Source organism: Hypanus sabinus, chromosome 12, assembly GCF_030144855.1.
Source record: "Hypanus sabinus isolate sHypSab1 chromosome 12, sHypSab1.hap1, whole genome shotgun sequence".
Classification (NCBI taxonomy): Eukaryota; Metazoa; Chordata; class Chondrichthyes; order Myliobatiformes; family Dasyatidae; genus Hypanus; species Hypanus sabinus.
The window spans coordinates 28,384,128-28,399,466 of NC_082717.1; the positions used below are offsets into that span (position 1 = coordinate 28,384,128).

Here is a 15,339-nt window from a genome sequence, read left to right on the forward strand (position 1 = left end):
AAGATAGGACCGGTTAGAGATAAGGGTGGAAAGATGTGCCTGAAGGCTGTGGAAGTGAGCGAGGTCCTCAATGAATACTTCTCTTTAGTATTCACCAGTGAGAGGGAACTTGATGATGGTGAGGACAATATGAGTGAGGTTGATGTTCTGGAGCATGTTGATATTAAGGGAGAGGAGGTGTTGGAGTTGTTAAAATACATTAGGATGGATACGTCCCCAGGGCCTGACGGAATATTCCCCAGGCTGCTCCATGAGGTAAGGGAAGAGATTGCTGAGCCTCTGGCTAGGATCTTTATGTCCTCGTTGTCCATGGGAATGGTACCGGAGGATTGGAGGGAGGTGAATGTTGTCCCCTTGTTCAAAAAAGGCAGTAGGGATTGTCCGGGTAATTATAGACCAGTGAGCCTTACGTCTGTGATGGGAAAGCTGTTGGAAAAGATTCTTAGAGATAGAATCTATGGGTATTTAGAGAATCATGGTCTGATCAGGGACAGTCAGCATGGCTTTGTGAAGGTCAGATCATGTCTAACAAGCCTGATAGAGTTCTTTGAGGAGAGGACCAGGCATATAGATGAGGGTAGTGCAGTGGATGTGATCTACATGGAGTTTAGTAAGGCATTTGACAAGGTACCACACAGTAGGCTTATTCAGAAAGTCAGAAGGCATGGGATCCAGGGAAGTTTGGCCAGGTGGATTCAGAATTGGCTTGCCTGCAGAAAGCAGAGGGTCATGGTGGAGGGAGCACATTCGGATTGGAGGGTTGTGACTAGTGGTGTCCCACAAGGATTGGTTCTCAGATCTCAACTTTTTCTGATTTTTATTAACGACCTGGATGTGGGGGTAGAAGGGTGGGTTGGCAAATTTGCAGATGACGCAAAGGTTGGTGGTGTTGTGGATAGTGTAGAGGACTGTCGAAGATTGCAGACAGACATTGATAGGATGCGGAAATGGGCTGAGAAGTGGCAGATGGAGTTCGACCCGGAGATGTGTGAGGTGGTACACTTTGGAAGGACAAACTCCAAGGCAGAGTACAAAGTAAATGACTGGATACTTGGGAGTGTAGCCGAGCAGAGGGATCTAGGGATCCCAGAAAGTTGTCTCACAGGTAGATAGGGTAGTTTAGTAAGCTTATGGAGTGTTAGCTTTCATAAGTCGAAGGATTGAGTTTAGAGTCATGGGGTAATGATGCAGCTCCATCAAACTCTGGTTAGGTCACACTTGGGAGTACTGTGTCCAGTTTTGGTTGCCTCACTATAAGAAGGATGTGTAAGCACTGGAAAGAGTACAGAGGAGATTTACCAGGATGCTGCCTGGTTTTGAGAGTATGCATTATGATCAGAGATTAAGGGAGCTAGGGCTTTATTCTCTGGAGAGAAGGAGGATGAGAGGAGACATGATAGAGGTGTACAAGATATTAAGAGGAATAGACAGAGTGGACAGCAAGCGCCTCTTCCCCAGGGCACCACTGCTCAGTACAAGAGGACATGGCTTTAAGGTAAGGGGAGGGAAGTTCGAGGGGGATATTAGAGGAAGGTTTTTCACTCAGAGTGGTTGGTCCATGGAATACACAGCCTGAGTCAGTGGTGGAGGCAGATACACTAGTGAAATTTAAGAGACTACTAGAGAGGTATATGGAGGAATTTAAGGTGGAGGGTTACATGGGAGGCAGGCTTTAAGGGTCAGTACAACATTGTGGGCTGAATGGCCTGTACTCTGCTGTATTATTCTTTGTTCTTTAGATCAAGAGAAGTGGTCCTGAATGGGAAATATCAGAGATGTTGACATACACATAATGGCAGATAGTTTAATTGATTATTGTATGAGATTAATCCAAGCTGTTCAGTCTGCTTCCTACCAGGTTTTGACTGCTTCGAGTGGTCCATTGGAAAGAGGACACACCCTGATTCTTGGAGAGTGGGTCCTGGTACGAAACCACATAAGGGACCCCCATTTAATTACCAATTCAGCAATGAAGGTAGAAGGTAAAAGTTAGTGGATACACAAACCAACCGCTGCAAGTGATCTCAAGTGACACCAGATTAAGACAAGTGCTGTGAGAAGACTTCAAGCACAAATATAATTATTGGACATTATGGCTTTTATTTTGATATTTGTTGTGCTGTATGTTTACCCATTTCTCCTACTCATTTAGAATCAAAGGGGGTTAGAATTGTTTTTTTTTTTAAATGTACTTTTAATAAGGTAGGAGTTGAATTGATGATTTTTTTAGTAATGCAATTGTAGTTTCACTTACATTTTTTTAACATATATTTTTCACAGTATCTGGTGTTTGTTTCCATATACTGATGGCAAAGCAGTATAGCAATCACATTATGAGTTATCACCATTTCATTTTTCAAGTATTGGCACATGACACATATGCTGTAACTGTGTATCCTTCAATTGGCCCTTTGTTTATCTGAGGAGTTTGCCTTCTCTCAGCATAAAAATGTCCGACCCTATGCAAATCAGCATCTTGACTTTGTCTTTGCCTTGGGTTTCTTCTCTTTAGTTTCATGTGTTCTGTACCTGTGTCTTTGTTTAAACAATTGTGATGAAACAAATTTTCACTCTTTCATGGACTCCTAAAAGAACCCGTGGATCAGAAAATCACCAGATCCCACACACTCGACCCAAAATGTTGATTTATACCTTTTATGTCTATAGATTTTGCTTGAACTGCTATGTTCATTCAGCATTCTATTTTTCATTCTAGATTCCAGCATCTGCAACCTCTTTAATCCTCAGAGCCACTACCTCAATGCCTACTGTTTTTGGTGTTAGTCTTCATTTACAACAAGGCAGTCAGCAGCTCATCAAAATGCAGTTCATCTTGTCTTGCTGTGAATTAACTAATGGTGTAGGGTGGCAGCTGGGTACTTGCAGATGTGTACATGCAGCAGGTACTCCATACAATTTGACTCAAACTGCATTTCAAGCTTGGCTTGCTATTTAAGGAAAGAGCTCATGGAAATGGAGGTAATCTAACAGCATGGGCAGTTCATTGAATAACTCAAAGAAAGCAGGTCATTTTCAGGTTTATAAACAGTAACTAACCACTTGGTACAGGAATAGATTTCCATTTATGACTGACAGGAGCAGAGTGTATTGTGAATAAGTATGCTAATGAAATAGGGACAAGGATAAGTCTTTAAAAGAACACAGAGATTAAACCTGAAGGGAAAACTAATAACAGGTGGGGTGTGATGTGATATGAAGTTCTGATTTTCTGAGACAGAATAGAAAAGCAGAATATTGTTTAAAAATTAAGACCATACCGAATGTTGTACAGTGCTATCATTCTTCAAACTAAGTTAGCATGCGGTTGCGACAAATAATGATGAAGGTTAATGGAAAGATGCCCTTAATTACGAAAGTAGGGAAGTCATTGAGACCACATCTGGAGTACTGAATGTAGATTCAGGCTTAGTTTAAAGAGGAATATGCTTATATTTAAAGAAGTTTAAATAAGGTTAATTCCTTGGATTACAGGGAAAACCTCAAGGGATTTAGGCCTATGCTCAGTTTAGAATAAAAGGTAACATAATAGATACACATTTCTGAGGGGCCTTGACATGCTAGATGTAGAGAGAAACATGGTTTCATTGGAACTGCTCTTGGCTTGTTATATTGATTGAAGTAATTGTAGGTGGTGTGAATGGAGAAGCAGCAGGTTGGTAATGTATACACAACAAATAGGCTCGATTCATAATCTAGATCAGCAATTTGGCTGAAGGGAACAAACGTCACACATTCAACCTTGCTGACATTGCTAAACTAGTTGGGATAGTGAATACAGAAGCTGTGAACAGCTTTGCCAGCGATGGAGAAAAAAATGAAAGACTGGACAGAACTTGGCAGATGGAATATGTGAAAATGTGAAGATTTATCTGTTTTAGTGTTCTGTAATGTAGAATATTCATTGAATTGTGTACTCCTGATGTTCAAAGTCACCTGTATAATGGTTGTACATACATCAATAAAGGCCAACATGCAGGTGTAACAGGTGGTGAGACTCTAATTTTAAGCATTGTGTACAGTTTTAAGGATGTACTCACCATAGTTTGATTCCAGGTTGGATGTGTTGTTTGAACAAGGACTGAGGAGATCGTGCTTCTAGAGTTTAGAAATTGAGATCTCCCTCTGACTGAGGAATATAGGGCCAAAGATCACATTCTCACTATAAAGATTAGGGCATCTAGGACTGAGCTGAGAAGAACCTGTTTTGCTTGGAGGATAAAGACTGTTTAGATTCTCAGAGCCTCCACAGCTCTCTAGGGTAGTCACCAGGTCTGGTCAAAAAATAAAGGTAAATGTAGTTAGACATCTGGATACAGGTACAGGCTGGGTTGGAGCAGCCAGATGGTCTCCACATGCTCCTGTTTATATAATGTGAACAGGATTTCTATCCCGTTCCATTGAGATGTACATAATATTCCTTAAAATAAACTTATCTGGAGCTGTGTGGACATAGTAACAGTTTTAATGATATTGGTGTATTATGTTGATTGACCACTATTGGCAGAGAGTATTTGGTAATTTTTTACAGAAGACTCAACTCAAACAAAGGAATCAAAGTTACCCATATTCTGTATTTAATTTTAGATACAATTGTGCAGATAAAAGCAGTTTTTAAAATTTGAAGCATATTTTCATTTGTATTAAATGCCTGTACCAAAAGCATCCAGCAATTTAATGGAAATTAAATTAGTTTTCTGCATTTTTTTCAATAGTCAATTTGGAAAACATTTCTATTTTCTACAAAACAAACAGCTTCTAAATGTAAAAGGCCAGTTCCATTTGAATATTATATTTGTTTCATAAACTAAGATTCCAAAACACAATTCTCTGATCACCGTGATTGTGATCTACTTGTGCCACATTTATAGACTTAAAGAAAGGATTTGCTGATTTTTGAATATCTGGACATTCTTAAAAAAGGTAATAATCATTAGTAAATCACTGATACAATGTGGCTGCTGTAAATATAAGGTGTAACTAATTTAAGATGTTTTTCAGGAATATTGATGCTAAATATGATCTGGATTGAAATAGTTTTGATTCCCACATTGCTGTGTAGCAAATCACCTTAAAATAAAAGACAGGATAGCAATACACTAACAAAATCAGGCCCCTATTCCCTTCATTCTATGCCCATTCATGATATCCAATTAATGTAATTATTTTAGTTTTCATGTTATTCCTTTAAAGTTCAGAGATGTCCACTGTAGTATCTGGTGATTGATTGAAGACTGCCTTCTTGTAACGTAGCAGCATCTTAGGTCAGTATCGGACACAGCCACTGTGGAAAGAGAAATTAAAATAATTTGTTTGGACTGTACCAAAGCAGTGAACAGGATTAATTAGAAAGGGTGAATAAAAATAAGGCAGGGGACTTGCTCGATTTTATTCTTATGTTAATTCAACCTGTGACAGATGTCATTCTGATGTTGCCTCATTAACCCATATGTTTTGGTCTTGTCCTTGTTTACAAAATTACTGGAAAGATATTTTCAGTATTATTTCAAGAGTTCTGAATATTAATATCCAACCACATCCTTTTACTGCAATATTTGGTTTACCAATGGTGGATAATAGTTGTCTATCCTCTTCATCTCGACGAATGATTGCATTTGCTACACTAATGGCTAGAAGATCTATTCTATTGAATTGGAAAGAAATTAATCCTCCAACTATATTTCAGTGGTTTTCTCAAACCATTTCTTGTTTGAGCTTAGAAAAAATTAGAAGTGTTATTTTTGACCCTTCAGTTAAATTTGAAGAAACTTGGAGACCATTTATTCAACACTTTCATATGAGTTGAATTGTCTTTTCCTAAACCTTACTTATATTATCCTTGATTATTTGGATGGAGGTTCAGAGTTATTGGCACTACTGTATATGTACTTAACATTATTCAATGGCCCATGTTGGTTAGTGTTTTTTTTCTCTTTTTTTTCTGGGGTCTTTTTTTTTCTTTTTATTTCTTTGTTCATCAATGTTATGAGTTTGGGAGGTTATATATTTTTATTATCATATATCTGAGTCTATTTAAACTATTAATTATGTACTCTCAAACACTTTGTATTCATGTTTCATTTATGTTTGTTTAAAATTAATAAAAAGATTTAAAAAGAAAAAAAAATAAGGCAGGGGAAGAGGAGTGGCCATTGTGTGAGTGGCCCGGTGTTAGACAGGCTTTGACTGATCAGGCTTCGGTGAAATCAGGGTTGGGCAAAGAAAGTATTAAGTAAGTTTCTTCTTCCTTCCTCTTCTCCTTTATTCTTCATTTCTCATCGGTTAGGGCACAGTGCAGTGAGAATGACTCCAGGGGCTGTGTTTTGTTCTGTGTGTGAGATGTGAGAATTCTGGGAGACCTGCAGCCTCCTAGATAACCATATCTGCACCAGGTGAACAGAGTTGCAGCTCCTCAGAAACATGTTAAGGAACTAGAGCTCTAGCTCAGCAACTTTGGACTCATATGGGAGATGGAGGAACTGACAGAAGCCACGGAGGGGTAGTCACCCTCGGTTGCAGAGACCAGATAACCAGGTGACTGATAGGGGAAGAAAGAGAAATGGGCAGTCAGTACAGCGTACCCCTGTGGCCATTCCCCTCAATAATAAGTATACAATTTTGGATACTATTGAGGAGGACAACTGACTGGGGGGAGCCACAGTGACTGGGTCTTTAGCATTAAGTCTGGTGCTGAGGCTCTGAAGAGAGGTGAAGAGGACTGCTGTGGTGATAGGAGATTCCAAAATAAAGGAAATAGAGACAAGATTCTGTGGATGCCATGGAGACACCCAGATGGTACGTTGGCTCCCAGCTACCAGTCAAGGATGTTTCTGATCAGGTCTGTGGCATTCTAAAGGGGGAGGGTGAGCAGCCAGAAGTCTTGGTACATATTGGCACGGGTAGGAAAGGTGAGGAGATCCTAAAGAGAGATTTTAGGATGATAGGTAGAAAGCTAAAAGCATGGTGGTAGTGCCTGGATTGATCCTTGTGTCACATGCCAGTGAGGGCAAGATTGGGAGCATCTGGCAGATAAGTGCATGGCTGAGGAACTGGAGCAGGGGGTATGGCCCAGCTTTACAGATCATTGGGACCTCTTCTGGGGAATGTATGACCTGTACAAAAGGAAGAGGTTAAACCTGAATACAAGGGGGACTAATAGCCTTGTGGGCATGTTTGCTAGAACTGTTTGGGAGGGTACTAACTAATTTGACAGGGGGATGGGAACCAAAATGATGTGGCTGAGAATGGGGTTGTTGGTTTACAAACAGAGGCAGTGTGCGGTGAGACTGCTAGCAAGGTCTGGCTGACAATAGGGCAAAATTGCAGTCAACAGGATGAATTGCAATGTAAAAAGGGACAAAATTGAAAAGGGTAATGAATACAGGTCTGAAGGCGTTATATTTGAAAGAACACAGTAGACAGAATAAGACTGATGAACTTGTAGCAGTTACAGATTGGCGCATGACATTGTGGGCATCACTGAAGTGAGGCGGAAAGAAGATTATAGCTGGTAGCTTCATATCCAAGGATATACATTGTATCTAAAGAACACACAGTAGGCAGAGTGGGTGGGGTGGATCTGGTGGTAAAAAAATGAAATCAATTCTTTAGGAAGAGGTGACATAGAATTAGAAGGTGTAGAATCATTATGGATAGAGTTCAGAAACTGCAAGGGTAAAACGACTCTGATGGGAGTTATACAGCACACAGGCCTCCGAACAGTGGCAAAGATGTGGGCTGCAAATTACAATGGGAGATAGGAAATGTATGCTAAATAGGCAATGTTACAATAGTTATAGGGGATTTCAATATGTAGCGAGATTGGGAAAATCAGGTTGTTGCTGGATTCCAAGAGGGGGATTTTGTAGAATGCCTAGGAGATGACTTTTAGAATGACTCATGGTTGAGCACACTGGGGGATCAGCTGTTCTGGATTGGGTATTATACAATAATCAGGAATTGATTAGAGAGTTTATGGTAAAAGAACCCACATGGAACTGTGATCATAATATGATACAGTTAACCTTTCAATCTGAGAAGGAGTAGCTAAAATCAGATGTATTGGTATTGCAGTAGACTAAAGGGAGTTACAGAGGCATGAGAGCGGAGCTGGCCTAAATTGATTGGAAGGGGACACTAGCAGGCACGATGGCAGACTACCAATGGCTGGAGTTTTGGTGAGCAATTTCGAAGCGTCAGGATAGATACATCCCAATGAAGAAGTGGTAGTCTAAAGTCAGGGTGATACAACTGTGGCTGACAAGGGAAGTCAATGCCAACATAAAAGCCAAAGTGAGGGCATATAATAGAGAAAAAACAGTGGGATGTTAGAGGATTGGGAAGCTTTTAAAAACCAACAAAAGGAAACTAAAAAGTCACAAAGGAGGAAAAGATGGAATACAAAGGTAAGCTAGACAATAATATTAAAGAGGATACCAGAAGTTTCTTTAGATATTTAAAGAGTAAAAGAGAGGTGAGAATAGATATTGGACCTCTGGAAAATGATGCTGGAGAGGTAGTAGTTGGGGACAAGGAAATGATGGACAAACTGAGCAAGTATTTCGCATCAACCTTCATGGTAGAAGCAATAACAGTAAGCCTGCAGTTCGAGAGTGTTGGGGGCAGAAGCAAGTGTAGTTGCTATTTCTCGGGAGATGGTGCATAAGAAATTAAAAGGTCTAATGGTAGATAAATCTCCTGGACCAGATGTTCTACACTCCAGGGTTCTGAAAGAGATAGCTGAAGAGATTGCAGAGGCATCTGAAATGATCTTTCAAAAATCAATAGATTCTGTCATGGTTCCAGAAGACAGAAAAATTGCATATGTTACTCCACTCTTCAAGAAGGAAGAGAGGCAGAAGGAAGGAAATTATAGGCCAGTTAGTTTGACCTCAGTGGTTGGGAAGGAGACAATTGGTGGATGTTGTATACTTGGAGGCTGCTTAACAAGTTAAAAGCCCATGGTATTACAGGAAAGATACTATCATGGATAGAGCATTGGCTGATTGGCAGGAGGCAAAGAATGGGAATAAAGGGAGTCTTTTCGGGTTGGCTGCCAGTGACTTGTGGTGCTTCACAGGGGCATGTGTTGGGACTCCTTCCTTTTCTATTATATGTCAAAGATCTGGATGATGGAATTGATAGCTTTGTGGCCAAGTTCATGGACAATACGTAGATAGGTGGGTTTGGGGAAGAGTCAGGTAATGTTGAGTAGGCAGAGAGGCTACAGATGGACGTAGACAGATTGGGAGAGCAGGCAAAGAAGTGGCTGATGGAATACAGTGTAGGGAAGTGTATGGTAATGCACTTCAGTAGCAGAGATAAAAGCGGAAACTATTTTCTTAATGGAAAGAAAAAAAGTCAAAAATCTGAGGTGTAAAGGAACCATGAAGCTTGCAGGTTGACTCTGTGATAAGGAAGGCAAATGTGATGTTAGCATTTACTTGGAGAGGACTAGAATATAAAAGCAAAACTGTAATGTTGAGGCTTCATAAGGCACTGTTGTGACCTCACGGAGTGAATGGCGGCATCTGTCGGTCTCAAGAGACCATGGATCTGCGCCTGGAGTTTCCAGGGCGCAGGCCTGGGCAGGGTTGTATGGGAGACCGGCAGTTGCCCAAGCTGCAGGCCTTCCCCTCTCCATGCCACCGATGTTGTCCAATGGAAGGGCACTAGGACCCATGCAGCTTGGCACCGGTGACGTCGCAGAGCAATGTGTTGTTAAGTGCCTTGCTCAAGGACACAAACACACTGCCTCAGCTGAGGCTCAAACCAGTGACCTTCAGGTTACTAGTCTGATGCCTTGCCCACGAGGCCACGCGCCTCACGGAGTATTATGAACAGTTTTGAGTCTAGTATCTTAGGAAGAATGTGCTGACATTAGAGAGGATTCAAAGGAGGATCACAAAAATGATTTCAGGATAAAAGACTTATCAGAGGAGCATTTGATGTCTCTGGGCCTGTACTCACTGGAATTCAGAAGAAAGGGGAGATCTCATTGAAACCTATCAATTGTCGATCGATAGAGGATGCTTCCCATAGTGAGGGAGTTCATCCCTCAGATTAGAGGGATGTTCATTTAGAATGGAGATGAGGAGGAATTTCTTAAGCCAGAAAGTGCTGAATCTGTGGAATTTGTTGCCACAGGTGGCTATGGAGGCCAAGTCTTTGGATATATTTTAGGCAGAGATTAATAGGTTCTTGAATAGTCAGGAGATAAAGTACTATGGAGAGAAGGCAGGAGAATGGGGCCGAGAGGGAAGTGGTCAGAATTGATAAAACAGTTGACCAGACTTGATGGGCCTAATGGCCTAATTCTGCTCCTATGTCTTATGGCTTTATAATTTATTAACCTCTGTGGAAAATAAGTGCCAAAATTTAAAGAGATGAAGGCAATTTATTTGGGAGCAACAGCACAAGGGAAATAGTAAATAAAAGAGAAACATGAAGTTCAGGTGGTCATATCCCTTCAGCCAGGTAAAAACAAATTTTCTACCAGATATGGCTGAGAGATTTTGCTGCATGACACTGAAAAAATCATGTTGGCATTGCTCCATTTATTGTAGTAGAATTGGCATTTTGCCTCAGATCAGAGGCTAACTGTTGCCCTTTGCAGATACGTGTGTATAATGAGTGTCAGCTGAATATTGTTTTCAGATAACAGATATTGCAGATCTTTTGTGTTTTCGCCTTCCAGGATTAACAGGAAATTTGTAATTGAACACACAGATGCATGTATTGGTGGGGTAAAACTCATTTATATTAATTAGTTTCAATTTTTTGGGAATGCTGAACATTTTACTTCAGTTCTTGACTTCCTTATCTGTGGGGTATTATCCATTTATCAACTTTGACTGCTAATCCTGGAGTGTATATTAAAATATAACATCTCTATTTGGTAGAGACTCTACATTAAATGAAAATCCATTGCTTACCTTGAGGGATGAACATTTCTTGTTTAGCCTGTAAAATCTCACTGGATGTCTTTCTTTAAACTGATTCATACCTTACGAATTATTCTCTAGCTTTACCCTTATTGCTGCAGGAAGCCCTAGTGGTTGTGGATGCAAGTTCAGAGAAATGGCTCTCCAGGATGAATGGGAATTTGGGACGATTGCACCTCCTTTACTGCCTAACAAAGTCTCCACAGTCCTATCCCTCGTTTGATAGATGATAGTGAAATGTTCATAATGAAAGGTTTTTCAAATACACACTCCTGTAGTTCACAGATTTCACAGGGAAGTTCAGGGATCAAGAACTTGAATCTCAGTTAACAATCACAAAAGTAGATGATCTTGTTTCATTAACTTTAATTCTTTTTCAATAATAGGGAAAATAGGGAAAGCATTGAATAGTGCTAGAAATGGATAAATGCAATACTCAAGAGTATTTAAAATATGCTGTTACAGAATTTCTAACGTATAGTGTTGGTGGCTACTTCATCTCCACACACTGCTCCAGAAATTCTATATGGAATATTCAAAACATGCTGCATTCGAATAGTACAGGATATTCATGGAGAGTTGGCACTGTCGTAATATGTAGTATCGGATACTAACCTGATATATATCAAGCCCTGTTTCTCTTTTATCATCTGGGTCTAATTGTTTAAACATTTCTGGAAAAAAAACAGGAATGTAACAGTTTAAGTATAGCCTTTTATCTCATTTTTTGTTTGATAGAATGTGGATCTTAAATATTTGCCGTCCACAACAGTGTAAATGAATATACCAACTAAAGAGGATAAGATCACTGTTAGGAAATTACTTTGGAATGAAAACTTTTACCTAAAGCTGTATTCAAATTGAACATGATTAATTTTAGTTTAGGAGACTCGATGCAGTTTACTTGTAACCACTTGAATAATGAAGGAATGCAGCTATTGCTCGGAGGGCAGAGCTTAGGATGATGGTGCTAAACAGCAACTTCTTTGCTTGCTTCTTCAGAAACAGCTCTATTTCTATCTTTGATATCTCTTTTTTCCCCTTTCAAGGTTCTTTTGAAGTCCCTGACCCGGAGTTACACTGCTTTTGGTTCTTAGCGGGAATGGGACCCACTCTCAGGGCCTCACGACCGGCTGCTTTTTGATATCCCAGGAACGTGGCCTTCAGGGTGCTGGACTTTAGTGGCTCTGGAGATTTTTCTTCAGCGGTTTGTTTGAGGGACGACTGCGCAAGCATGTGGACCAGCATGAAGTGTTTAAAAGGAGACAGAGTGTGCGCGAGAGGAGTGGGCAATAGAGTAGAGGCAGACAGATTAGGAGGGCTTTGGCTCAATGGGGCTTTGGTGATAATGGTGATGCACCATCAATAACTCTTGGAGACTGGAAGTGAAAGATAGGCTTTTATTAACAGCAAAAGGGAGCACGACATCTCGAAGACTGAGGGAGGAGCAGTGCCCCAATCACCTTTATGCAGGGGCCTGTGGGAGGAGCCACAGGAGCAGCCAGCAGAGGGGCTTGTCCAGACAGGTATACATAGTTTACCACAAATGGGTCAAGGTGAGGTAGGTTACTGTGAAGAATAGAAGCAGGAAGTAGGTCTGTGAGACTGGTGTTCTGTGCTGCGTGACAGATGTGGGAAGTCCAGGAATTTCCCAGCCTCCTGGTCGGCCACATCTGCACCAACTGCAGCTCCTTAGGGACCATGTTAGGAAACTGGAGATGCAGCTCAATGACCTTCATCTGGTCAGAGAGAGTAAGGAGGTGATAGAGAGGAGCTATAGGCAAGTAATTACACCGGGACCTCAGGAGACAGATAAGTGGGTAACAGTCAGGAAAGGGAAGGGCAAGAGTCAGATACTAGAGAGTATCCCTGTGGCTGCCCTCCTGAACATTAACTTTCCAATTTTGGAAAGGACCTTTGTACCATTCGCTGGTGGATAGTAAGATAAGAGGCGTTTCTATATTTCTTAGCCCCAAAATCCCTTTTGTACACTTTAATACTACTACTGATTCGACTGGAAGATATTTAATTGTTACTGGTTTATTATGCGAGCAAAAGGTAGCTCTGGTGTGTGTATATGCACCCAATGTAGATAATTCTGATTTTTTTAAGAAACTTTTTTCTGAGCTACCGAATTTGAATGAATATAAGTTGATCAGGGGTGGTGACTTCAATTGTTGTTTAAATCCGGCGATTGACAGGTCACCAACCAATCCGTCACTTCCTAATAAAGTGGCAGCCTGTATTAATTCTTTTTTATTAGAGTATGGCCTGGTCGATATCTGGAGATATAAATACCCCAATGATAAAGATTTCTATTTTTTCTCACACGTTCATCATAAGTATTCTCGAATTGATTACTTTTTATAGATACACCTTTGTTATATTCCGTTGTTGACTGTGCACATGACATCATTGCGTTCTCAGATCACGAGCCTTTAAAGTTAACCCTGAAACTTTTGGATAGCCTCTTGAAAATGTCACAGTGGAGACTGAATCCCGTACTGTTACATGATCCAGCTTTTGTTAGTTTTATTAAGGAGCTAATTTTGATATTTTTTGAATTTAATACAACTGAAGGAATGTGAAACCTGGTTATATGGGACATGTTGAAATCTTTTCTTATGGGACAGATAATCTCATATTCAGCAGCTTTGAGAAAGAAAACTAAAGCAGAATTGTCAGTGCTTATTAATAAAATTAAAGAGATAGATAAAGCGTATTCAGTTAAACCTACTGAGGACCTATATAAAGAAAGGGTCGAACTTCAATCATAGTATGATTTGCTTCTGACCTTTCCCATTGAACAGCAAATTTTTAAATCCAAAAGTTTATTTTATTTACATGGGGGAAAATCTGCTAAGCTTTTGGCGGGTCAGTTAAAGGCTGGGATGGTCAGAAGACAGATTTTAAAAATTCGTAGACCAGATAGAATTGAAACTTTAGATCCTTATGAAATTAATAAGATATTTATGGACTTCTATTCTAATCTTTATAAATCTGAATTCTCTGATAATACAATTACTATGAATAGATTTTTGCAAAGGTTAAATATACTTCAAATTTCGACTCAAGATGTTGATATATTAGATGCACCCATTAAACAAGAGCAGATAGCCAAGGCTATATCCTCTATGCAGTTAGGGAAAGCTCCAGGACCTGATGGTTATACAGTAAAATTTTACAAGACTTTTCATGAAATGCTTATACCACATCTTCATCAAACATTTACTGATTCTATATCCTCTGGGAACCTCCCAAAAACTTTTTGTGAGGCATTAATTACATTGATTCTTAAAAAAGGAAAAGACCCACTGGAATGTGTATCCTATAGACCTATTTCTTTATTGAATGTAGATTTTAAAATGTTCTTCAAGATTCCAGCTGATAGACTTGAGAATATTTTGCCTAATGTTATCTCAAATGATCAAGCAGGATTTATTAAAAATAGGTACTCACATTTTAATATTCGAAGATTGTTAAATATCATGGACTCCCCTTCAGTTAAAGAATCTGAATGTATTGTATCTCTGGATGCAGAGAAAGCCTTTGATAGGGTCAAGTGGCCTTATTTATTTCAGATTTCAGATTTTGAAGAGGTTTAATTTTGGCCCGGGATGCTTCTTTATTAGGAGCTCCCCTTCCTTTTCTGTTCTCCAGAATAGGTAGACAAGCTCTCAACCCTATCATTAAACATACTTTAAAAATCTGGTTTAAGTTTTGTAGATTTTTTGAATTAAATGATTTTTTACTCCTAGTAATATTTATTCTTATTTTTTTAAACTATCAGCTCTGGATAAGGCTTTTTTAATATGGAAAACTAAGGGAATAAATTTTTTTTAGATTTGTTCTTACAGGATTGTTTAATGTCTTTTTTGTAGTTAATGGATAAATATGATATCTCTAACACATTTTTTTACATACTTATAGGTTAGGAATTTTTAACGTGATTTTTTACCGAATTATCCCTTGGCCTATTCTTCAAATTTGGCTTATGCTATCTTTCAGCTTAAACTATTTCAAAAACGATTAATAACTATCATTTATAAACAGTTAATGAACGCTCGCATGTCGCCTAATGATATGGTTCAACGCACTTGGAAAATAGAACTTCAGCATTCACTTTCAGATGATCAATGGAATAAAATATATTATCTTGTTAATAATTCATCTATCTGTGCACGCCATTCCTTAATTCAGTTTAAGATAGTACATAGGGCCCATATGTCTAAAGATAAATTGGTACATATATTTCCTAATATAAGCCCTATTTGTGACAGATGTAACGTAGAGGTGGCTACTCTAACTCATATGTTTTGGTCCTGTGTAAGCTTAAGTAATTTTTGGAGAGATGTATTTAGAACACTACCTAAAGTTA

At 39.4% G+C, this 15,339-nt stretch overlaps 1 protein-coding gene across 1 annotated transcript in view; it reads right to left on the reverse strand.

The window, feature by feature from the left end:
• Positions 1 to 4,584: 4,584 nt before the first annotated feature.
• LOC132403324 (calpain-2 catalytic subunit-like) overlaps positions 4,585 to 15,339 on the reverse strand; it is a 102,206-nt gene continuing 91,451 nt past the window's right edge. The window contains exons 20-21 of the mRNA XM_059986775.1: positions 11,577 to 11,635; positions 4,585 to 5,302 (exon numbers count right to left, since the gene is read on the reverse strand). Coding sequence (XP_059842758.1) covers positions 5,279 to 5,302; positions 11,577 to 11,635 — 83 coding nt within the window. The 3' untranslated portion in view covers positions 4,585 to 5,278. The remainder of the gene's footprint in view (positions 5,303 to 11,576; positions 11,636 to 15,339) is intronic.